At 39.0% G+C, this 26,876-nt stretch overlaps 1 protein-coding gene across 1 annotated transcript in view; it reads right to left on the reverse strand.

Moving 5' to 3' along the window:
• Positions 1–239: 239 nt before the first annotated feature.
• Positions 240–26,876, reverse strand: part of LOC134660935 (laminin subunit gamma-1) — a 56,963-nt gene continuing 30,326 nt past the window's right edge. The window contains exons 20-30 of the mRNA XM_063516821.1: positions 21,817–21,998; positions 20,070–20,187; positions 18,361–18,602; positions 15,898–16,102; positions 12,866–13,103; positions 10,785–10,987; positions 10,119–10,200; positions 4,999–5,087; positions 3,706–3,835; positions 1,853–1,946; positions 240–387 (exon numbers count right to left, since the gene is read on the reverse strand). Coding sequence (XP_063372891.1) covers positions 240–387; positions 1,853–1,946; positions 3,706–3,835; positions 4,999–5,087; positions 10,119–10,200; positions 10,785–10,987; positions 12,866–13,103; positions 15,898–16,102; positions 18,361–18,602; positions 20,070–20,187; positions 21,817–21,998 — 1,731 coding nt within the window. The remainder of the gene's footprint in view (positions 388–1,852; positions 1,947–3,705; positions 3,836–4,998; positions 5,088–10,118; positions 10,201–10,784; positions 10,988–12,865; positions 13,104–15,897; positions 16,103–18,360; positions 18,603–20,069; positions 20,188–21,816; positions 21,999–26,876) is intronic.

The following is a 26,876-nucleotide window of genomic DNA, read 5'->3' on the forward strand; positions in this document are numbered from 1 at the left end:
AAAAGTTGACAGACGCGTGTCTCAAGCGGATGGCACTCGCGCTCGCACTGGTCCCAACCGGTCCGAGATATCGTGTCCGTGAGCAGTGTCTATGTGTGCGTTGCTCGAGCGCACTTTGTATGTAGATTGATTTCTGTACTGTATCTGTTTTGTGATTGAGGTGACATCAGTTCAGCCGCCCGATCAAATGACGCAATGTAATGAAACTCGCATGCCCTTAACCAATCCCACGGATATGTCTAGCTGTAGGAGGCCCTTTTCGGCCCCTCGGTGGGTTCGAGCACAATTCTCTTGAAGCACCCCTCGGGCAGCTGGTCGAGAATCTCCCTCACGTTCTGCACCTCGAGGCGGAGCGAGTCACGCTCGCTTCTGTATTGGTCCAGCCATCTGAAAATTTATTTTTCACCTCAGCAGCTCGAACAAGGGTACTTTGCTACTTAAAAACAGTGAGCAAAATGTGAGCAAAATGCGATTTTGCTCACTGTTTTTAAGTAGCAAAGTACCCTTGTTAGAGCTACTGAAGTGAAAACTTAATTGTTGGTACCTATATCTTAAGAAAACATGAGTGAATAGAGGTGAGTGATGAAGAAGTAATACATTTTTGAGTTTCTCTAATATGTTCTCACTGCTGAGGTGAAAAGTTTTGTGAACTACACGAGATCAAAGTTATTTACATCTCGTGCGCTTTTGAGTCCCTTACTACGCTCAAGATTCTAAATTATTAATTATTATAGAATCTTTCGCTTGCACGGGATTCAAAATAAGCACTCGAAGAAATATCAAACTTTGATCTCTTGTTGTACAAATAACTATATTACAAGCTTTTGCCCGTCTTCGTCTGCATGGAGTTATTAGTTTGGGTAGCTTTACCCAATCTGCTTTTTATCGATTCCCCGTACAAACTTCCATCCCCCTTTTCACCCCCTTAAAGGGTGATTTCTGGGAGAATAAATTAATAAATGTAGTAAAATCAAAAGGTTTTTGGCAAAAATTTAATTTTTGGTACAAGCTTTTATCGCTGACTGTTCTTTTCTTACGACAGACAACTAATACTCATCGAGACAATTCTAAAAACCCCTAACACAATTAGTTCGCGTTGTTTCATCACAGAGTTCCTATGGCCACCTCCTGTCTCCATCATCAGATCAGTTCGACAGTACCATATTATTGTATTGTCATCAGAACTACATACAGCTGCCAATTTTCATGACGCTACCATCCTTGGAAGATGGTTAGTTACCTTAGATTCCATTACATAGTTAGTTACATACAGGTCGACCGAATAAAAGCTTGTTAAAAACTACCTTATGTCCTTCTCCGGGACTCAAACTATCTCCATACCGAATTTCAACTAAATCGGTTCAGCGGTTTAAGCGTGGAGAGGTAACATACAAACACACACACTTTCGCATTCATAATTTATAATATTAGTATGGATATGGATTTTTCATTTGTCATTGTTGTTCTAAAAGGTGTGCAGAAAATGATACGTTTCTGCACTAGAGCATTTTACGTTCCAAGTAGGTACGAATGTATTTTTTTTACGATTAGCAATTGAAAGGGTTTAATTGGACTTGTTATAAAATTTCCGTTCTGACATTTAACTCCCCATTCCATAAATACTAATACTACTTTCTCTTGTTTTAAAAAAACACATACATTTTACTTTCCTCGTATTCGAAATGAAAAGTAGAGTGTTTAACTCGGGTGAAAGGCACCATTTCAGCCTCGGACTATTGGCGCTCTCACTACGTTCGAGCGCCAAACTACTTTGGCGGCAATGAGTGGCTTTCATCCCTTGTTTAACAATCTACTACCGTTCTTAATTAAGTCATATAATGCGACTAATTACCTCAGATGGTTCTGCTTGGCTTCTTTCAAATCCTTTATATTTCTTTCCAGGTCTAACGCCTCCAGTTCTGTCTGCACCGTGATTAAGTTCTCCTCTGTTAACATAAATACATATAAACTGAAATATACTTGGTCAAGCAGAAACTACTACTTGGTTACTAGAAAATGGTGGCAAATTAAAAAAATATATTAGGCGCGAACACAGAATAACTAATAGTACTACCGTACAGAAAATTCACTCCTTCACAAAAGTCAGATTTAGGTATAAAATTACACCTATATCGCCGCCTGCAAGCAAAATTGAAACTTATAACCGCGCACGAACCGTGAATCTCCTTTGCGCGCCGCAGTTTTATGACCGAGCTGTGAGTGTCGGCACGGGGTTATCACTTGACAAGTTTTTATACCTAAAGTCTTATTTTTTTATTCGGTAGACTGAAATGACAGTTCATAGTATAAACATAAAATGTCATTTCATACTATGAACTGTCATTTCAGTCACCGAATAAAAAAATTGACTTTATACCCACTGATTTATTATTTTTAAGATAAATATGTAGGAATTACAAACGTTGATTATGTAAACATACATTTTTTATCCGGAGATAGTAAGTATGTCTGATTCTCACGGAAGTAAGTTTCGAAGCCATTGTGTATTTTCAATTTTGCGCGAGCGCCGCGTGACACGACTATCGTGCACCGAGCGGCAGCCCACTGCCATACGCCTGTCCGATGGGCGCGCCGGCCAAATGTACCTAAACTGCGGAGTGACACCCCCTGGCGCGAAGGGATATCGTCCCATAAAAAAATTGAATTTCGCGCCTTTTTTACCGGCAAGATTTGCTTAACCAGCTATAAATAATAATATTATGACACTAGTCACTAGTCCTCTATATGTCGCACTTAACCATATTAATACTTAACATTCTTTTACATAATCCCACTCTTGACATATTCTCATAAACAGAACCGAAATTCCTAGCCACAGCAGCCCGCTATCTAGAGTCCATATCTACGCCCATAACTATTAATATTAATTAATTTTAATGATAAGCTTATTATAATTAGTTTTAAGTAGTATAATTAGTTTTAGTTACGCTAGCTGTAAAATGCCCTTTGTAAGACCTTATGTAACACATGATTATAAACGCAATAAATGAATTATGAATTATGAAATTATGAATTATGAATTATGAAAAGTACAGTCAGCATCAGAAGTTGGTAAGCGGGCGAGGTGTTCAAAATTACCTTGACACGCTCTTATTCTCTTAACAATAAAGTCGCGTCAAGATCATTTTGAACACTTGACTCGCTTAACAACTTCTGCTGCTGACTGTACATAAGTTTGTAACCCATAACTCGCATGTTTGGTTTAACATTTGAGACCTTAATGCTTTTCATTCAGTCTTACAATTTCTACACCTTTGTAGGTGGTTTTTTATCATCTGACATCATGCCTGTCACGTTCTAATAAGTATGTAAGTGCAAAACTGACGCATTACATGACAAGTGATAAAATTGCGACCATGATACCGCCGCCGCTTTACATACGTAAACAATAGGTTATTTGACTGTTAGTATAGTTTTCGAACTGTCAAAACGATTTTGCTACTATGGAATTTATATGAAACACTAGCGTGTGACGTCACAATCTAATTACGTACTCTTTATAGTTTTATAGGGGTTTTAAAATAGAAATTGTGTCTAAAAATAACTGCTGTCATTGTTTCTAAGTTGCGCTGCTCGATGGCTCGAATTCGCGAGTGACACCGCTGAACTAGCACCATTCTTAGTGCCCGTAAGGCCCGTCCTTAGATATTTGTCAATGAAGGAAGATGATGATTATCAACTTACCCAGCCGGTCCAAAGCTTCGCTGTCCAGGGTCGGAAGGTTCCTTAGCTCGTCCTTGATGACCTCAAGGTCAGCGATACCTTTGTTGACCTGCTTTTCAGCCTCCCTGGCGTCTGTGTTGGCTTGACCGACCTGTCAAACAAATATATTATATTATAATCCATATAATAACGCAATAAACCACAGAACATATTAAAGAGGTTAGAATGGCTATCGCGCGCAGTCAGTATCGGAACTGGTGTCGCCGCTCGTTCCTCTTCACATTTACTAACACTCGCGCAACGGTAGTAAAAACTTGTGTGCCTGGTGAATGGATACGCCTCCTTTAGACAGATTTGATGTCTGGCTTCTTAATCTGAAGGTTATTGTGGCCCAAAAGGCATGTTTACGTTTTTCGGTCAGCGCGGGCGAGTAGCATGCGAGCGTTTGCTCATAACCGGCGGCGACACGTACCCTGCTCGCATCGCCATTCTACTTTTTCTGTGTTACATACCAGGGATGTTGCGAATATCCGCATCCGCAACCGCGGAACTTCCGCATTATTTTCCACATCCGCATCCGCATAAAATCGATGCGGATCTAATGCGGATGCGGATGTGGAACAGGTCGGTACAGGAACGTCTTAGCATCGGCGTAAGTGCTAGACTGCTAGGTAATTTAGTCATTAACCAAAAAACCTATTAGAAATGAGCAGTCAAGCGTGAGTGGGACTTATTGTACGGAGCCCTTGGAATGCGAGTCCGACTCGCACTTGGCCGGTTTTTTGAAATAAAAATGTAATATTTGACGTTTTTTATGGTACTATCTTGACATCCGCATCCGCATCCGCGGATGTGAGCCTTTAAAAATCCGCATCCGCATCCGCATCCGCATCCGCGGATGTCAAAAAATCGGCATCCGCAACATCCCTGTTACATACCTAGGGAGGTGAATTCGTAAATGCTTTAAAAAGGTATGGATATCGATTTCTACAAACAGAATATATTTTACGTCACCCTAATAGGCCCGAAAGTGGGATTTCCTTCTCGCGTAGAAGAAAATCTCACTTACTGGCCAAGGCAAGACGTAAAACTTTATACAAACAACGGGCGCTAATTCGTAAAGCCCCAGATAGCAGGTGTTTGTGGCCCGAACCGAAGGTGAGGGCCATAAATATGGCAGTGCATATAGGAAGGCCATTCTTTTACATATGTATGTTAGTCTGTAAGGTATTTGTAATATGGGCCTTGTTGCCTGAATTAAATTTCCAAATAAATAAATAATAAATAAATAAGCATGTCAAAATCGTGCTATACCTTCATCTTGGCATCTCTGGTGAGCTGTAGGTTCTCTTCTGCTAGCTTCTCAAGGTCGGCCAGCCGCTTGGCCGCGCCTTCCACTCGGGCTGTGGATCAAAATGTAGAGATGCAACGGATAGTTGTTTGGCCGGATACCGGATATCCGGCCTGGACACTGGCCGGATATCCGGTATCCGGCCGCCGGATATTCGGCCGGCGGAACTATACCTATATTTTGAGTTTTGCAGGTGCGCATCGTGCAGGTTTCGACGTTTCGTAGTGAACGTTCGCGCGGACACATTTCTAGGATCGTAACGAGTTTTATCATGTCATTACGTAGTAAGTTCGTTTATAGTTACAAGTGCGCGCGCGTATTTTTGTGTAAACAAATAAATGTATTGTGTGACATTGGTTACGTATTCATTTCTTTCTACTGTGTCGTTAGCATTATGACCATGACTGTTTTTTAGATTCCATTTTTTATCTCAAAATGTGTTAATTTTACTATCCGGTATCCGGCCGGATAGTAGGTCACTATTCGGTATCCGGCCGGATACTAAAATAATGGCCGGATAGGCCGGATACCGGATAGTAACCGGATATCCGGTGCATCTCTATCAAAATGGTCGTATCAGACAATCATTCATGTTCAACTTCAATATTTGACGACCGGTCTGGCCTAGTGGGTAGTGACCCTGCATGTGAAGCCGCGGTCCTGGCTTCGAATCCCGGTAAGGGCATTTATTTGTGTGATGAGCACAGATATTTGTTCCTGAGTCATGGTTGTTTTATATGATTAGATTAGATTAGATTTAGATTAGATTTAGATTAGATTAGATTAGATTAGATTAGATTAGATTAGATTAGATTAGATTTATTTATTTCACAATATATGATTACAGTACAAATTACATTCATGTCAATTTATAAGAATCTATATGGTGATCGTCAGAAATACATTTAAATAATAGAAAGATGCTTAATCCAATTAAATTCATAATATGAGAAAAAAAAATCACCTGAGAAGGATCGTCAAATAATAACAATAATTAAACGAAAACAATGTCAAAAATAGGAACGCGATTATAAATTATACAGTTATGTCAAAAAATTCACTTATTGAATATAATGGGTTGTCCAGTAAAAAGTTTCTCAATCGACGCTTGAATGTTGTATCGGACGTTTCCGCCCTTATTTCTGCAGGTAATCGCTCATAATAAGTCGGACCGATGACACGCGGGTTTTTTGCTGCAAGTGCCATGCGACGTGGAACTGTTCGTAATCTACCCGTAGTTCTAATGTTTATACCAGATACCTCAACACGTTTGAATAAAGATAAGTTATTTCTTACATACATAATAATTTCGAATAAATATAATGAGTAGTGTGTCATTATTTTGTGCGTCACAAAAAGGTCCCTGCATGAATGTCTAGGCTTCACACCCGCTAGCGTTCGTATTGCCTGTTTTTGCATAATAAACACTCGATTGGCATCCGTAGAGTTTCCCCAAATGAGTACACCATACGTCATTAGCGAGTGGAAGTGAGCATAGTAAACCGATTTTAATGAAACGTACGAAATAAGGGGTTTCAACTTACGTAACGCAAAGACTGCACTACTCAATCTATTGCATAGCCGGTCAACATGGCACTTCCAGTTAAGATTCGAATCCAACATAAAGCCAAGGAACTTCGTTTCACTGCACATTGGCATCGGGCAGTCCACTACGCATGGGGTCACAGTAGTCATCCGTCCTGAGAATAACATTACGTTAGACTTGCTGACGTTAAGAAGTAACCCATTTGCAGTAAACCACCGTTTTAACTGCATACATGCCTCGTTGATGTTCTCACCAAGCTGCTCGTACGTTTGCGCGTTGATTATGACCGTAGTGTCATCTGCAAATAGTACTGACAGCCCGGTGGTGATGGCAGATGGGAGATCATTGACGTAGGCTAGAAACAGAGTATTTCCAAGGGCTGAACCTTGGGGAATGCCTATTTTGATATGGCCAATCTCAGACTGGAATCGCTTTCCATTAGAGGACAGTTTTACCTGTTGTCTTCGGTCCGACAAAAATGAAGCGATTAAGCGATGCGCCTCTTCCGTCACGCCATAGCATCTTAGCTTATCCAGGAGCATTGTGTGACTTATTACGTCAAATGCTTTAGACAAGTCACACATAATACCTGCCATTTTGTGTCGCTTGTCTAAACCCGTTATAATGCTATCGACAATTTTGTGGGCCGCAGCGGTAGTTGACATGTTTCGTCTGTAAGCGTATTGGTTTGGAGTAAGCAGATCATTACATTCCAGGTATGTTATTAATGCTGATGATAAAATGGACTCCACAATTTTCGAAATGGTCGGTACTATGGTGATCGGCCTGTAGTTATTAACGTGTTTTTTTTTTTTTTTTTTTTTTTTTTTTTTTTTTTTTTTTTTTTTTGTATTTAAGTATTTGTATATTATATCTATCGTTGTCTGAGTACCCACAACACAAGCCTTCTTGAGCTTACCGTGGGGCTTAGTCAATTTGTGTAAAAATGTCCATAAATATTTATTTATTTATTATTATTTATTCAGCAAATAGGCCACAAAGGCACTTTTACACGTCAACATTGAATTAACATACAAGCAAAAAAATAATACATAAACAATTATAAAATACAACTAACTGCAACTACCAAATCACAGTATTACAATTACTTAGAGATGTCTAAGGTCTCTTAATGTCGAATTACATAAAAAACGATAATATTAATATATAAAAAAAAACAGATACATGGAAAAAAATAAAATCTAAACTTATTTAGAGGTGTAAGTGTCTTTTTAAGTGTCAGACTATAAGATAACATAGTTTATCAAATTATCCTTAGAGATGTATAGGGTCTCCAAGAGTCAGAATCTTGTATAATTAATACATTCAACGAGAACCGAATGAGGCTCATTCTGAACTCATTCATGTTCTATGATAGGTAGTCATTAGCTTCCAAGCTGGCCCCTAAGGGATAACTCTTTGTCTATTATAAGTGAAACCGCACGTGCTACTTACCTGTATAAAAATGGTTGGGCCGTTATAACCGGTTATTTAATAGGCTACATGAATAATTTTCATTTATGGTATCAATCGATCGGGTTTGTTTTTAGGATCAAATGTCTATATGGGAATGGGACCCATTGCATTAAAGTAACACAAAAGTCAGAAATTGTAGTCAAAGGCCGACAGTCGCACTTCACTCGCGAAACGCCCTATACAAAACGGCCAGGGGCCGTGACGTCATCGCCCATCTTGTAGTATGGACAAAACAAGAAAATTGCGTTTTTGTCGGTGAAATATTGCGTTTATGTATATAGTTGCTGTACAATATTTTTTTGGGTGAAATGTAAGGAATCGAATGGTACCCTTACTTTTATCGTTTTTGGAAGTTAAAAAAAACTTAAATTTTGGAACTTTCAGGTCCTGTATTTTTAGAATTTTTCAATATTTTAGTTTAATATCCACATTATTGTGATAAATTGCTCGTTTGCTATCTATTTTACTAGATTTTGTTATAAAATTCAACATGTGTCATCATCCCTATTACCAATCTATAGAAATTGCAATAAGGTTCAAAATGAACAAATATAAATAATTTACGATTTCTTGTGCGGTGTCTACGGTTACTCGTGTCGGCGAATCGAACGCTATAGAACCAGTCTAAAATGCGTCATCGAGATGCGTAACAAAGACGCGATATTGGAGAGCGCACTTACACTGGTTTTTGAGCGTTGGACTAGCCCGCGCTCATGTGTCAATTAGAATTATACGCCAGTGACTGACCCTTTTTAGGGTTCCGTAGCCAAATGGCAAAAAACGGAACCCTTATAGATTCGTCATGTCTGTCTGTCTGTCCGTCTGTCTGTCCGTCCGTATGTCACAGCCACTTTTCTCCGAAACTATAAGAACTATACTGTTGAAACTTGGTAAGTAGATGTATTCTGTGAACCGCATTAAGATTTTCACACAAAAATAGAAAAAAAACAATAAATTTTTGGGGTTCCCCATACTTTGAACTGAAACTCAAAAATTTTTTTTTCATCAAATCCATACGTGTGGGGTGTCTATGGATAGGTCTTCAAAAAAGCGGCCAAGTGCGAGTCGGACTCGCCCATGAAGGGTTCCGTATTTAGGGGATTTTGACGTATTAAAAAAAAACTACTTACTAGATCTCGTTCAAACCAATTTTCGGTGGAAGTTTACATGGTAATGTACATCATATATTTTTTTTAGTTTTATCATTCTCTTATTTTAGAAGTTACAGGGGGGGGGGGGGACACATTTTACCACTTTAGAAGTGTCTCTCGCGCAAACTATTCAGTTTAGGAAAAAATTATATTAGAAACCTCAATATCATTTTTGAAGACCTATCCATAGATACCCCACACGTATGGGTTTGATGAAAAAATTTTTTTTGAGTTTCAGTTCTAAGTATGGGGAACCCCCAGAATTTTTTGTTCGTTTTCTATTTTTGTGTGAGAATCTTAATGCGGTTCACAGAATGCATCTACTTACCAAGTTTCAACAGTATAGTTCTTATAGTTTCAGAAAAAAGTGGCTGTGACATACGGACGGACAGACAGACAGACATGACGAATCCATAAGGGTTCCGTTTTTTGCCATTTGGCTACGGAACCCTAAAAATGATATTGAGGTTTCTAATATCATTTTTTTCTAAACTAAATAGTTTGCGCGAGAGACACTTCCAAAGTGGTAAAATGTGTGTCCCCCCCCCCTGTAACTTCTAAAATAAGAGAATGATAAAACTAAAAAAAATATATGATGTACATTACCATGTAAACTTCCACCGAAAATTGGTTTGAACGAGATCTAGTAAGTAGTTTTTTTTTATACGTCATAAATCGCCTAAATACGGAACCCTTCATGGGCGAGTCCGACTCGCACTTGGCCGCTTTTTTGCAGGTAATAGCGGTTTTACTTAACAATAGACTAAGGATTAGCCGTTCGGGGTCAGCTACAAAACGAACGACTGTATAGTACATAGTTACATTATTTACCACCTGATTATTTCCTGATCTGTATTTGTCATAGAAAAGCGAACATACTCGTATAATGAGGATTATATTAGGTACTTACTCGACAGTTTCTCGACCTCGTCTCTGAGTTTCCCGGCGTCAAATCTGGAGGTGGAAGCCTTTTTCCTTATTTCGTGAGCGGCCTGTAAGTCATCAGATTATTAATTAAGAAGTTTCATTTCAAATGATGTCACCCTCTATTAAAGTTCATGGGATAAATATTGACAGACGGACGGATGGTCAGTGACCATGACACCAATTTACCGTTTCACCGATAAACGTAGTATCACTCTTTTATCTACATACATATGTTATTTTAAACGCTCTATAATGCGTTCAAAAAGCGCAAGTTATAACCGCATAATATTTATATCAATTGCATACACCGCGATGGCGGTCGTAACATGCGGTTCCAGAACACATCATAGAGAGGTTATAATGTGTGTGTAGATAAAGTAGAGTATATAGGTAACTACTGTACATAATTATAACACTGGTATTTTAATGCCTTTCATTACGTAGCACTCACATAAACTACTATGTACATACTATTACTTATAACATAAATTTATTTAAGTATAGAATAATGCGACTCCACAGTCAAACAAATGTAGTTTTGTGGAGCTTTGTCCTTAACAAAAAAAATTGTAACTTTTGTGTAATAAATAACTAAAATAAAATAATAAAAAATATATATCGCCCCAAGAGATGATGTCATATAACTCACCTCGCTAGCTTTCTCAGCGTAATCCTTCTGAGCGAGTTGAGCGAGGTCCCTGGCTTCTTTAGCTTTGTTGGATGCCTCGCCGAGTGCCTCGGCTATGCTGTTAATGGTTGCCTCGGCCGAGGCAACCTTGTCCTGAATGGCTGGGATGTCGAGTCTGGCCTGTTCGGCTTGCTGGCGGGATTCAGCCACTTGGTCGCTGAATTCTAAAAAAAAAACAATTAAATAATGTAAGTAATTATTTTTGAAAAGATGTGTCCCACCGAGTTTGTTGCCGGTCCCATAATGGGATACCCTCCTCCAATTGAGGGGGGATTTAAATCTTCTCGGGGCAGAGGTGTAGGGTTGGAGCCGGTCTACCTAGCTTTATTTGACGTTCATAAGCGCATTGTAATTATGCCTACTTGAATAAACTATCTTTTATCTTATCTTATCTTAATTAAGACTGAATTCTAGGGAACTCGGGCAAATGACAACCGTTTCATCAGCAATTCTGTTTCACCAAATATGTACTACCTAATAAAATTTACAAATCAGTAGGTGACAAGATACAATAATAGGCTACATGACAAATTTTCATTTATGGTATCAATCAATCAGGTTTGTTTTTAGGATCAAATGTCTCTATGGGACCCATTGCATTAAACCAATACAAAAGTCTGACAGTCGTACTTCACTCGCGAAACGCCCCGAACAAATCGCTATGTGAACGTGACGTCAAGGTCACTGAGAGCGCATCTTGAAGTAGCTAGGTATGAACAAAACAAGAAAATTGCGTTTTTGTCGGTGAAATATTGCGTTTATGTATATAGTTGCTATACAATCTTCTTTTGGGTAAAAATATGAGGAATCGAATCCTTACTTATTTCGTTTTTTGATAAAAAAAAAACTTAAGTTATGAAACATTCAGGTGCTGTATTTTTGTATCATTTCCATATATTTTTTTAATTTCCACAATATTGTGATTAATTGCTCATTTGCTACCTATCTATTTCACTAGATTTTGTTATAAAATTCAACATGTGTCATCATCCCTATTATCCCAGAATCTCCTTAACATATCGCTTACTGATTAGGTATAATTAAAGCAACTGAGATGTGTGGTATAATACATTTTTGAAAGTACTTTTTCAAACTGCGAGAAATCGAGGAAAAAAACCCTTCTTTTTAGGGTTCCGTAGCCAAATGGCAAAAAACGGAACCCTTATAGATTCGTCATGTCTGTCTGTCTGTCTGTCCGTCTGTCTGTCTGTCCGTCCGTATGTCACAGCCACTTTTCTCCGAAACTATAAGAACTATACTGTTGAAACTTGGTAAGTAGATGTATTCTGTGAACCGCATTAAGATTTTCACACAAAAATAGAAAAAAAAACAATAAATTTTTGGGGTTCCCCATACTTCGAATTGAAACTCAAAAATTTTTTTTTCATCAAACCCATACGTGTGGGGTATCTATGGATAGGTCTTCAAAAATGATATTGAGGTTTCTAATATCATTTTTTTCTAAACTGAATAGTTTGCGCGAGAGACACTTCCAAAGTGGTAAAATGTGTGTCCCCCCCCCCTGTAACTTCTAAAATAAGAGAATGATAAAACTAAAAAAAATATATGATGTACATTACCATGTAAACTTCCACCGAAAATTGGTTTGAACGAGATCTGGTAAGTAGTTTTTTTTTATACGTCATAAATCGCCCAAATACGGAACCCTTCATGGGCGAGTCCGACTCGCACTTGGCCGCTTTTTTTGTCTGTTACCTTCCGTGATTATTTGTCACTTGATGGTTTCATCGGAAGATCAGCGCTGGAAGTCGCCAGCAACATGCTGAGATGGGGCCATTTCGAGAAAAAAAACCTTCTTTTTTTGCGGTATTTCCGGACCGATACGACCTTCAAACCTTCAAGAAAAGAGCGTACTCTCATCTTAAAGGCCGGCAACGCGCTTGCGACCCTTCTGGTGTTGCGGGTGTCCATGGGCGGCGGTAATCGCTTACCATCGGGTGATCCGTCTGCTCGTTTGCCTCCTATATCATAAAAAAAAAAAAAAAAAAAAAAAAAAAAAAAAAAAAAACCCAAAAACTAACCTTTCAACGTCTGGTATATCTCATTAGCCTCCTTGAGCGTGACGTTAGCCAGGTTGACGTCACTCGTGGCCTGCGCCTGCAGTTCATCCAGCCTGGCCAGCAGTTCGCTCAGCTCATCTTGCCGGTGCTGGCCTTGGTAATGGAGGTCCTTGCCGCTCTTGATGGCGTCTTCGAGGCTCTGCAGCATGTCCCGGTTGGCTGATATCAGGCTGTCCAGGTCTGCTGATCTTTGGTCGATCTGGGGAATTTCAATTAGCACACTGATCAACCGAGCTAGCAAATCTGTAGCAGTTGTACGTCAGGGTTATCACTACTACGCATAAACTAAAGTACGAAATAGTTATTTTCGTTACAAGTGCGAAAAAGAGGAAATTCGAAACGAGTGGCGATAAATTAAAACACGACCGAAGGGAGTGTTTTAAATCGACACGAGTTGCGAATTACCTATTCGCACGTGTATCGAACAACGTTTTACAGTACATATGGCACTTTAAAGTTTCGACATACGCACGAAAAGTGCTATTTTACGCACTAGTGCGGAAAAGTAGCCCCATATGTACTGTAAAATATTTTATAAAATATTTTACAGTACATATGGGGCTACTTTCCCGCACTAGTGCGTAAAATAGCACTTTTCGTGCGTATGTCGAAACTTTAAAGTGCCATATGTACTGTAAAACGTTGTTCGATACACGTGCGAATAGGTAATTCGCAACTCGTGTCGATTTAAAACACTCCCTTCGGTCGTGTTTTAATTTATCGCCACTCGTTTCGAATTTCCTCTTTTTCGCACTTGTATCGAAAATAACTATTACACTACATATGGGGCTACTTTTTCGCACTAGTGCGTAAAATAGCACTTTTCGTGCGGATGTCGAAACTTGTGCCATATGTACTGTAAAACGTTGTTCGATACACGTGCGAATAGGTAATTTCCTCTTTTTCGCACTTGTATCGAAAATAACTATTCTTTGTTTTCAAATACACCAATATTTTCAAGCAATGAAAATTCCATGTTAATATTTGAAAGAAATGCGAAAAAAACGTGATTTTATAAACAAAATAACAGATACATTGAAACGCATCTAATATAGACATTGACCTGTTAATTTATATTACTTGACAGTAAATTAAACCGGGTTATATCGGAAAAAGGTCAACAACGATCAATTTTATTAATCTTACATACAATAAAGTTAAAGCAAAATGGTACATCATAATCGCCAACCCTGACACAAAACTGTCATATGCTACGATTTTGCTAGCTCCGTTGCGGGGTATGCTGATCACAGAATCATCATATTTTGGAAATTCCAACATAAGATAGAAGCAGTGTTGGCCGAAAGTTAATGCAAATTGAAAATGCTGGCAATTAACCATTATAAATTGAATCGTAAACTATAATCGTCCGATACGGTTTAAGGTTCAATTTATAATGGTTAATGGCCAACATTTTCAATTCGCATTAACTTTCGGCCAACACTGGATAGAAGTTCTAGAAATTAAATGGTATCTTGGAAATATACCTACGTAACGTTATCTTCTCAAAATTAGATTGTATTGTAGCGTAAAGGAATTTACAAGCGCAACGATACTAATTTATTAGGATTTGTGGAAAAAATCGTCATGAATGATCAATATACAGTGCTTTGTAATGTACATTTCCCAATTACTTATTCCTAATTTTATGTGCTCCGTACATAAAGGATGGCTCACGGGCCGCGTCCGGGCCGGAGCTTCCGGCGCTACGTTTTCTATGGAAAGTCACGTGATCACCTGTCATCTGTCATAGAAAAGTAAGCGCTGGAAGCTCCGGCCCGGACACGGCCCGGTCGGCCCGGTCCAACGTGAGTCATCCTTAACTTTGTTCACGGAGCACTTATGGGATCACTTCGATTTTGGATATCGGTTAAATTTGTAATAATTTTGTACACACAAAGTCTCCCTAAAGACACCATCCCAGCTAGGGATAGTAAATTTTCTCTGATATAATCCGCTCCCTATTTCATATTTTCCAACATTTAAATCAGAGGGGCTACCGCGAAACTCAATTTTGCAAATTGCGGGGATCTTTCTCTTGAGTGACAGAGATAAAAACCGGCCAAGTGCGAGTCGGACTCGCGCACGCAGGGTTCCGCACCATCAACAAAAAATAGAGCAAAACAAGCAAAAAAACGGTCACCCATCCAAGTACTGACCCCGCCCGACGTTGCTTAACTTCTGTCAAAAATCACGTTTGTTGTATGGGAGCCCCACTTAAATCTTTATTTTATTCTGTTTTTAGTATTTGTTGTTATAGCGGCAACAGAAATACGTCATCTGTGAAAATTTCAACTGTCTAGCTATAACGGTTCGTGAGATACAGCCTGGTGACAGACGGACGGACGGACAGCGGAGTCTTAGTAATAGGGTCCCGTTTTTACCCTTTGGGTACGGAACCCTAAAAAGACCGCAGTTTTCGAAATTCGGTTTTCGCGGTAGCCTCAGCCATAGAGAAAAAAATACATAGAGTGCCCACTCCATACATCAGTTTTAGTACCAAAAAGACTATTAGCATCTAGCATTGAGTAGCGGAACTATCAGTACTGCTACTTGACAATAGATGTAGCACCGACCGGAAAGTCTTATGCTGTTGAGATAAGACTTTCCGGTCGGTGCTACATCTATTGTCAAGTAGCAGTCCTGATAGTTCCGCTACTCGACGCTAGATGTAGACACTGAAATTAATAGTCTGAACTGATGTATGGAGTGAGTAGGGTTGCCAACCGTACTATATTATATAGTATTGTACTATATTTTGGCTCTCTGTACTATATACTTTTGGAAAAATATATAGTACGCTATAATACTATATTTCCGATTAAACGTATGTTACACTTATGTTTAGTATTTTATCTAAAAGTACCATATTTTTTTGAAATGTACTATATTTTTGATGCCCTATTCTGGAAAATACTATATTCTACCAAAAAATAGTTGGCAACCCTAGGAGTGAGCACTCTATGTATTTTTTTCTCTATGCCTGAGCTTACCGTCTTATTCATTTCAGTGGCATCCTGTTTCAGCTTGGCCAGCTTGATATCCGGCAGCAGCGTGGTGTTAACTTCAGCGTACAGCCCCAAAGCCTCATCGTAGACTGCCTTGGCTCGCTTCAACGCCGCGTCCGCGTGCTCGGTCATGCTGTTCAGCTTGCCTGATGCGGCGTTCAGATCGTTGGAGAGGATTTGGACTTCGTTGCTGTGAAAAAAGAATTATGCATAATCGAATAAAAAAGCGGCCAAGTGCGAGTCGGACTCGCCCATGAAGGGTTCCGTATTTAGGCGATTTATGACGTATAAAAAAAAACTACTTACTAGATCTCGTTCAAACCAATTTTCGGTGGAAGTTTACATGGTAATGTACATCATATATTTTTTTTAGTTTTATCATTCTCTTATTTTAGAAGTTACAGGGGGGGGGGACACACATTTTACCACTTTGGAAGTGTCTCTCGCGCAAACTATTCAGTTTAGAAAAAAATGATATTAGAAACCTCAATATCATTTTTGAAGACCTATCCATAGATACCCCACACGTATGGGTTTGATGAAAAAAAAATTTTTGAGTTTCAGTTCGAAGTATGGGGAACCCCAAAAATTTATTGTTTTTTTTCTATTTTTGTGTGAAAATCTTAATGCGGTTCACAGAATACATCTACTTACCAAGTTTCAACAGTATAGTTCTTATAGTTTCGGAGAAAAGTGTCTGTGACATACGGACGGACAGACAGACGGACAGACAGACGGACAGACAGACGGACAGACAGACATGACGAATCTATAAGGGTTCCGTTTTTTGCCATTTGGCTACGGAACCCTAAAAATACAACCATTAAAAAAATTTGCTTGCCGCCTTTAAAAAAAACAGAAGTGTATTTTTCTGCTGAAAATACGCCAACCTATTTGAGACACCTAAATAGTCGCGGTACCAACATTAAACCTGTAACAGACTATCGCACCGCACCGCGACCTTGGAGCGTCGCACCCATAAGTGAGAGCGAGAAAGAGATATCTGTTTCTCGCTCTCACTTATGGGTGCGACGCTCCAAGGTCGCGGTGCGGTGCGATAGTCTGTTATAGGCTTTATAATAATAAGTGCTGATCATCTGTTTGGCTGTTTAAGGGACCTATGCCTTCATTTGATATGGCCATTTAAAGTTTTAAAAAGTTTGGAACTCGTTAAATAATGGAATTTGTATGCGACATTGCAGTGCCGAAATCGAGACTGCAATGTTTTTAACTTTTTAATTTTTTGAATGACCATAAACTACGCACTTCGCGACCTATTTTTTAACCGGCAACGTCGACTTTGCCGTCCATTTTTGAGAAAAAGTTCTTTATTCTTTATTTCATTGTAGCCGTTCATAATACAGTAAGGTGTTACAAGTATAAAGCGGTAGGTACATGACACCCTGTAAGGGCACACAATATGATTATCCTTAAACTAAAAACATATATATACATTAACTTAACTTATTTTATTTTAGGTATATTGCGCATGTATCCCGTACCATAACAGTGCGAGTTAAATTTATTTATTTATTATTATTATATTAAGTCAATAACAGCATAGGAATTATAATAAGTTTATAATTTCGCAATACAAATTATAGGCTTAAATAAAATAAAAATTATATGAGGATTGTTTACATTTACAATATTATTATTATTAAGATGTCAGTGGGTAGGTACATAAGGTGAGTTACTTATAATTATAATAGTGATCGGTCGTTCAGAAATTTCATCTATTGAGTAGTATGCTTTGCTTTTGTTGTAAGTTTTAAGGTCAATGTGGCTAATTCCGTCATAGGGACTATTCCGTCTACTAGCGTTTTCTCGAACAACGAACAAAATTGATAATTTCATCGACAAAGCAGCGATTGCATTTAGTTTCAGCAATCAAAAGCAGATGGTTTTTCTCCTACGATTGAAAACCAAAGAAATATACGCTCGTGGACGGAATAGTCCCTATGACGGAATTAGTCTCATTGACCTTATGAAATAAGGATTTGAATTATTTGAAGTAAGTATCGAGGTGTTTCGTATGAATGATGTAATAATTGGTAGGTAGGTTCAGTCATGCAGATCCACAAAAAATAAGTTAGTAGTTTAATAATAGAACTGGATACATTTCCTATTATCGGACGCGTAAGTTCAACTCATGCGCCGATACGTTTAAGATATAGTAAGGACAATTCATAAATAAATTACACTCTTTTATTGGCTCATTGAACGTACTATTATTAATCCTCGCTTTTGTGCATGTACTTTAAAAGCGACATTCCTATGCCCAGATCGATTTTTTGTGTTTTTTTACAAATACATACACCAAATCGCTTAGGGGGTTGCTGCAATGGGCGCAATAGTTTCACAACATAGAATACCAAAGACCGTCTGAAATGGAGAGAGCGGACCCTGGGTTCAGAAGCGACCAGGATCAAAGCTGAAAGCACTTACCTAATGTTAGCCTGTTTAGTCATCCCGTCCTTAGCCAGATTATTCGCCGCGATGGACGTATTGAAGGCCTTCTCAGCTATGTCCCTGATGTTGTGCGCCTCGTTCTCCAACTTGTCGGCCAACAGCCGCGATTCCTTGGCCAGGGCCGACATCTCGACGGACTGTTTGCCGAACTGGTCGGAGCGATTGCGGGCCTTGAGGAGCGCTGAGGCACCTTCGCCGTCGAGGTATTCTAGGGCACTCTGCGGAAGATGGTTTGAAATGAATATTATAGTTGAGTTGGGAGCCCTGGTGGCTTAGAAGCGCTGGTGGCCTAGCGGTAAGAGCGTGCAACTTGCAATCCGGAGGTCGCGGGTTCGAACCCCGGCTCGTACCAATGAGTTTTTCGGAACTTATGTACGAAATATCATTTGATATTTACCAGTCGCTTTTCGGTGAAGGAAAATATCGTGAGGAAACCGGACTAATCCCAATACGGGTCTAGTTTACCCTCTGGGTTGGAAGGTCAGATGGCAGTCGCTTTCGTAAAAACTAGTGCCCACGCCAATTACTGGGATTAGTTGCCAAGCGGACCCCAGGCTCCCATGAGCCGTGGCAAAATGCCGGAACAACGCGAGGAAGATGGATGAGTTGAGTTGGGAGCCCATACATTAAAAGTACCCAATTGCAGTTTGGTATACGAAATCTTAATTCAAGAATTACAGTCGACGAGTAGAAAGTTGTACATATTTAAGGCTTAACTTTTATTTAGCCTAGCAGTAGGAAGTCACGTTTTGGGCGTCTATTTGAAAATCAAAGCTTGGTTGTTTTTTGGCTCGAGAATGCTCACAATCAGTGATTTTTGACCATTATGCTAAATTCTAACAACAACAACAACAACAACTACTCTACTGATTCAATAGTATATACAAGTTGCTGTATATACTATTGAATCAGTAGTGGACAAGAGACCTTGTAGAGTGGTGCCCTAGATATAATAAAAGAAAGAGTGGCCCACAAAAGTTTAGATGGTCGAATGATTTAACAAGAATAGGAGGTAAATGGATGCAAACAGTAAAAGAAAGAAACAAATGGAAAGCTATGGAGGAGGCCTACGTCAAAGGACGAGTTGAAGCTAAAGTTGATAAATCAAATTAATATATGTTATGTACCAGCTTCAATAATAAAGGCTAATTACAATTACAATATACAAATTGCATACAACTCGCATTGCTGACATTGGGAAAAAAAATAGACAGGGTCTCAAATGGGATTGGGTCGGCCAAGTTGGTGCCGATAAACAACGCTTGTTGCAAAAAACTAAATCGTTTGTAAACACAGATGCGGCCAACGGCACAGGCGCTAGCGATAAATGTTCACTGTGTAAAAATAAACAACATGAGCATTTATGTTCATGTCAATAGAGAAGCGTGGGCGGGGTAGGTATTTTTGAAGCATAAATAAATAATAAATAAATAATAAATATTAGAGGACATTTTACACAAATTGACTAAGCCCCACGGTAAGCTCTAGGCTTGTGTTGTGGGTACTTAGACAACGATATATATAATATATAAATACTTAAATACATAGAAAACAACCATGACTCAGGAACAAATATCTGTGCTCATCGCACAAATAAATGCCCTTACTGGAATTCGAACCCAGGACCGCGGCTTCACAGGCAGGGTCACTACCCACTAGGCCAGACCGGTCGTCAAAATACGTACATTGATCTCTTTTTGAGCCGCCTCGATGGTGTCTTTGGCTTTAGACACGTTGCCTTTGCTCCTGTCCACAGATTCGTTGCCTTCGTCGCTCAGACGCTCTATCTTTACCAGCATGTCTCTGAAAATATCAACAATTTTAAAGGTATACCCGTGTAAAGCCGGGGCGGGTCGCTAGTTTCTCATATAATTTCGTCTACTGTTTGAGTATTGTTACGTACGTGTGCTGGCTTGCTGGCTAGAACCGAACTGGGGGTACCCGCAGATTTCCTTATCTACCCACACATGTCAATATATAACAAGTATGAATAATTTCAGGTTAAGTGAGTGCACCGTTCTCCTTTAACCCCTTAACAGGCTGACAGTCCAAAAAAGACAATTGAATACTTACTTCTTACTGATAGAACACATGTTTGAAGTGCCGTATGTGGGGAACATACTATATAACATATATAAGCCTGGCAAAGGGCTAAACAATTACACGACATCATGTTTTAGCTCAGCAAGATTAACCGTGTGTCTGTCAGGCTGGCAGATCTGCAAGCATGTCTTCAGGCTAGCATCCTCCTTTGCTCATTGGACTTGGTGTTTCCACTGTTCTGTGTATAGATATAGAGCCCATATAGAGCCAACAACATGCACAACAACCCTAGCTGGTGACTGTCCACAGCGAAGGCATACTGTGCAGGCGCACGCGCGTGAATTTAAAGCCAGACGACGCTCAGAACTCGAGCTAAAGGCCAGACCACCTGTGGCCATCACATATAATTACGTCGGAGGGGTGCTGACCTGCAGCGAGTGTGGCCGTACATTTGCTGCAAAGATTGGCTATGTCAGTCACCTGAGAGCGCAACAGCGACGCTCTCAGCGGTAGATAGCAGTCGCTGCGGCCGAAAACGGCTAGATGATGATGATGAAGTACAGAGATGTGAAAAATACTTTATAAAAAGTATTTAAATACAAAATACAAATACTTCCTTGATATACTATTTCAAATGCAAAATACAAAATAGTTTTTGAATTTGTATTTCAAATACAAAATACAAAATAGGTATTTTCAAAATACTTTTTAAAAATACAAATACTTTGCGATAAAAGGTACTCTGAATAGTGAATACTCGTACCTAGTCTGAATTAAAAAGTATTACTCAGAATATCCGAATTGAAAAGACTCTTCATTCTTTGAAAACAGTGTGTCAATCAGTCCTCTATCTAAAGTGCAAATTTCTAGTTGTTTGCTCATATTAACCGGAAGGATGGATGGATGATGGATTATAACGGACAATTTTTAAAAGCATTAATTTAGATTTGTAATGTCTTACAGCTAGTATAATGCCTCTCGTTAGTGTGATGAAAACGTCTCGTTTGTGCAGAAAAGTTTCATCAGGGCAGAAAAGTTTGTTCTCCTCTCGTACCTTGAAACCCTCGCAACACTCAAGATTCCACTTTTTTAACCACTCGCTACGCTTGTGGTCATGTGCGACGTTACTAAACAGATTCAACAGTATGAGAGAGTTGCCAGGATTGTAACATCAGAAGAGATTGTAACTCCTACCTACATTACCTACTATAAAGTATTTTGTATTTTGAAAATAGAAAATAGGTCCCAAAAACTATTTCAAATAAAATACAAAATAGTTTTCTTCAAAAGGTATTTAAATACAAAATACAAAATAGGTATTTTGCATTTAGTATTTGCATTTTAAATACAAGTATTTCAAATAAGTCACATCTCTGATGAAGTACTTACTCGACATCATGAAGTCTCTCAGAGAGATCAGCAAGCGTGTCAGTGAGGCTGGCGTCTCCTCCTTCAAGCTGGGACTTGGTTTCTTCGCTCAGACGCTGAATATCCTCCCTGACCCGCTGCAGCTGCTTGTCGAAGTCCGCGTTTTCGACTACTGTTGGCGCTTTGGAGATTTTCGAGAGGATCTGGATAATAATTGTAAGATTAAGCAAGACTTAATCAAAAACTGCGCGAAATCGAAGTTCAGATAGTTGCGACCGCTAAAGCGATTGAAAGATTTAACTCCTGAGACTTCGGGTATACATTTATGTACAAATTCCACTATCTGCTTTGAACTTTTAGTGATGAACGGAACGTTCCAAATTCATTAACAAAACAACAATTTCTGGATCTCAGCAGGCCAAAAATATTGGACCTATCGTTTTATCGTTGATGGGGCCTATGGTTTTACCGCCAATACTTCCACGAGACTTGAAAAATCACAAATGAGTGCGCATACTTCACTGCTCGAATTACTATGTAACGATGAAAAACCCGATTTACTTTGTTTAAGTGAAACATGGTGCCGATAAAATGAATTAGATGACACGAGGTTATGTGGTTAAAATGCGCACGCGAACAGCTACTGTCGCGAGCGCGCCGGCTCCCACGGCGGGGTAGCAATTTTTACACGTGAGGGTACGCAGTATAAACAGCGTAATGACCTACATAGCCTTTGCGTTCCTTATCATTTAGAGTTGACGGCTATTGAAATATCTTGTTTTAATTTGATTATTGTAGTATTATATAGGGCATGTAATGGGGACTTTGACATTTATTTAAATAATTTGGAATTGTTATTGAAAAAGTTGACTGACGAAAATAAAAGGTTTCTCATAGTTATTACGCGGATACGAGGCTCCGCAGGGCAGCTAGGGCAGTGGAGAATGAGAAGCACTGTATGCACATCTATTTGTTTTATTAAGTAACTCGAAACTTACATGTATTCGGTACAAAATTGGAGACGTCCGGCCATCAGCAAAGCCAATACCAAAGAGAAGGGATAAATGAGCAGTGACCAGTGTTGCCAGGGCTCTGGAGTCATAAGTTACGTTTCGTTTCCCTAAAAGTCACGTTTTTGCTGCTTAAGTCACATTTTTATAGAGTCAGACCGTGAAAAGTCTGCAGCGATTTTGATAGCCCACGCAGTGCAAGTGTCATTTTAAACGTCAAACTTTTATGAAATTATGACGTATAAATAACACTTACACTGCGTGGGCTATCAAATCTGCTGCGGACTTTTCTTGGTGCGACTCTAGTATGGGTTGGTAAATCGATTTTAATAGAAGAAATTCCGAAAATAATATATTACACAAAAATTCTACTAACCTTATATGATTTTATGTGATCGATTTCATGAATTGTAAGTTCCTTTTTTTATTTCTTGATTTTTTTTTCGTTTTCAACACGAAAAAAAATTACCATAATAAGTTATTATAAAATCAGTCAAATAACTTTGTCAGTGGAAGAGGGCGCGAAATTAAATTCTCTTTGGGATGATAGACCCTTCGCGCCTAAATTTTTTAAATTTGACGCTTTTTTCTACTTAATGAAATGGCTTGACAGACTATAGTTTAGGCCTGTCCAGACGAGGAAAATTTTTCGACGGTCTGATTGAATTGTCCGATTGGGTCGGGACGTGCGGACGCGAACGCCAATTTGGCTCGCCGATTATGACCGATAGTACCGATATAATGGAGTACGGACGCAAGAATACCAATTTGTGACGCTAGTTTTCGCGGTTAGGGGCATTTTTTAATTAACAGCGGTCAAATATCACCATAAAATTTAAATTGATAAAACTGGCCAAATTGGTGTTTGCGTCCGCGCGTCCTGGTTTGATCGGATAGTTTGGTCAGATTGGCGGGGGATGGTCTTCGTCTGGACACGCCTTAATCTACCAAACTTAACCCAGTCACATGAGTCCACAAACTACTAACAAGATACAATTCACAGTCAGTCAGTGCGAGAGAAATTTTTTAAAGTTTACACTGTTTAAGCCCTCTCCAGACTATGTGCGTGAATCGTGGTGTGAAAGCGCGAACGCGAGTGTGGTGTCGATTTCCCTGTCTGCGAATCTTTAATCAAAAGAAAATAAAAAAGTATATTCGTAAATAATTTACCCCCGGCTAAAATTAATGGTTTTAGAGCGCTCAAAAATCTCACAATAACTGATGTAGTACAATGAGTAGTATAGATACAGACTAAAAGAAATGAATCATTACTAATGATTCATTACACAAAAAAAAACTCTTATCAAACTATATAACACCGTCACGTCAAGGTAACAAATCTCATTTTGCCATGACTATGATAAGACCTAGTGATAAACATGATTGTTGATGTATATCGTCAAGGGTCAGTGCAAAGTGTCAAATTTAAAGGACTTAGTAAGCTTGGTTGGGAGCATTCCTAATACGAATTTCAAAACTAAACTTGTCCAAAAATCGACTATCTTCAAAAGTCACAAAAATTGCCCCAAAATCATAAGTCACGCACATGTCACACAAGAAGGCGAAAAGTCACGAAAAATGTGACTTTTGTGACCATCTGGCAACACTGGCAGTGACATAGACTAAAAAGACATTAAGTGTCATACACACATGCGTAGATTTGGTAGGTATTATAAGGGTGCTAATACACGGTTCAATTTTCTAACACTTCCCCTCGGCCCTCACATTTATACTTGGAGGATATAATCAAACGGAGACGCCATGTCTGTAATTTTCTGTACAAAACAGTCTGCCGATTTTTGCGGGGGAGGGGAACGTCAAATGTATGCGTAACGTAAAAATAGCCATGTCAGATAAACGTCAGTCCATACATTGTGTATGACCGTTGGCCGCCTATTTTCGACAGAGGGGAAAGCCTGTTAATGGCTACTCCGTTTAGTTGTATCCTCCAAGCATTTATAAGACCAATTTCTCATGCTTAAACACAACATAACCACTCTATACAAAACAAGAATAAGTTGTCAATGTGTATTGGCACATCCCTGATAAAAGGCTTGAACCATGGTATAATAATATACTCCGCCTGGTACTCTCTTCCGAGATTCGCGAATGACCTAACTGTCACTTGCCTACGTCATCATGCTGTTTACAGATTCTCAAACTTTAAAATGTGGGAGAATTTTAAACAACGGTGAAAATTATTTTAACGGCATTAATTTTAAGTTATTCATGTAGAAACATAGTAAAATAAAACAAATCTATACTGCACTTTTCACTCCTACTCTTACAGTTCCGAATAGAGCAGCCAACCATTTTCGTAACAAAACATTAATTACCAAGCTTACGACGTGAAAAGTTTGGAAAACACTGCGACTGCTGACACTGAGCGAGAAGGAAATAACAATTAACACGCGTTGGACAAGGATGACGGTCAGGGACAAAATGGCGGATTGTCAGATGTGACAGCGCTATCCTGTGTTGCCAGTAGTGTAAACAGAATTACCCGAACGTCTGAAATTTCTTTCGTGAATCGGAAGATATTGCTAACGAATAATTAAAAATGACGTGTTATTGTAAAATTTAAGATAAGATACATATAAATGAAAATTATAAAATTATAAAGAAATATTTTAACTTATTAACCATAGATATAATGTACCCATGTAACATGTTATGTTGAAATAAAGTGGCAATGTTATTGTGACGTAGGCAAGTGACACTCTGGGAAGAGAAGACCATGTTTTATTAGACCATGAGATACCGCAAGATGAGAAACCAGCTTTGTACAACGAATATTAATTACAAACCTGTCAAGAAGAACATCGTCTTTACATTATTAAGCACTCCGACACTGACACTCACACTGGACACTGGATTCATATTACACTTAGGCATTCCTCAAGGTTCGGCACTAGGAAATACCTTATTTTTGACATTTGTCAACGACCTTCCATCCGTTATCACAACAGGATTGCCAGTGCTGTTCGCGGACGACACCACCGTAATAGTAAGCGCGCAAACCTATGAGCAGCTGGGTGAAAAAATCAATGACACTTGCAGACAGCTGCAGCGGTGGTTTACAGTTAACGGGCTGCTGCTGAATGTAAGCAAGTCCAACGTTATGGTTTTTTCAGGACGACACGTCTCACCACCATGTATAATTGTATATCTGACGTCCCGATGCCGCTATGTACCGAGTGCAGGTTTCTTTTCTTGGTTTTATGATGGACGCGAACTTGAACTGGAAGTGCCATGTCGACAAATTATGTGATAAGCTGAGTAGTGCCGTCTTAATTATCTTATTATAGTCTTAATCGTATGTATTAAGAAAATTGAAACCTCTTATATCGCAAATTGCATTAAAATCGGTTTACTTTGCCATATTTCATTCGCGAATGTCTTACGGTTCTATAATGTGGGGTAGCTCGACGGATGCGAATCGAGTCTTAATACTACAAAAGCGTGCCCTGCGCGCCATGGCTGGCGTTAAAACAAGACATTCGTGTAGGGGTATTTTCGTAGACTACCGAATAATGACGCACTACTCACTACATATGTTTGAGGTTTTGATGTTTGTCAGAAATAACTTATCGTCATTTTCTAAAGTAAACGTCTCTGGCAAGGTGATTCGCTCAACAGGGCGCCTTAGAACTGTCCCGCGTCGCATGGCACTTGCAGGGAAAAACCCGCGTGTCATCGGCCCTAGGTACTTATTACGAGCGACTACCCCAAGACTTGAAAGCCGAGCCCTCTGACAAAATATTTAAGAGCCGTTTGAGAAACTTTTCATTGGATAAACCACTGTATTCTGTAAAAGAGTTTTATGAAATCACTAATTAGATTTACTTAGATTGTTGACATCTGAATTGTAAGGTTTATTATAATTTATTATTTATTACTTTAATGACGATCCTCTCATTGTGACCTTAATTATTTTTTAAATATTTGTTTTTAATTTATTGTGATACTACTGACATACGATTTGTAATTTAATACCTAAATTTTGAATGAAATTTTGATTGTGACTGTTATTCTTCATACTTATTCAATTATTTCGTAATGTAAAAAAAC

Source organism: Cydia amplana, chromosome Z (genome assembly GCF_948474715.1).
Source record: "Cydia amplana chromosome Z, ilCydAmpl1.1, whole genome shotgun sequence".
Classification (NCBI taxonomy): Eukaryota; Metazoa; Arthropoda; class Insecta; order Lepidoptera; family Tortricidae; genus Cydia; species Cydia amplana.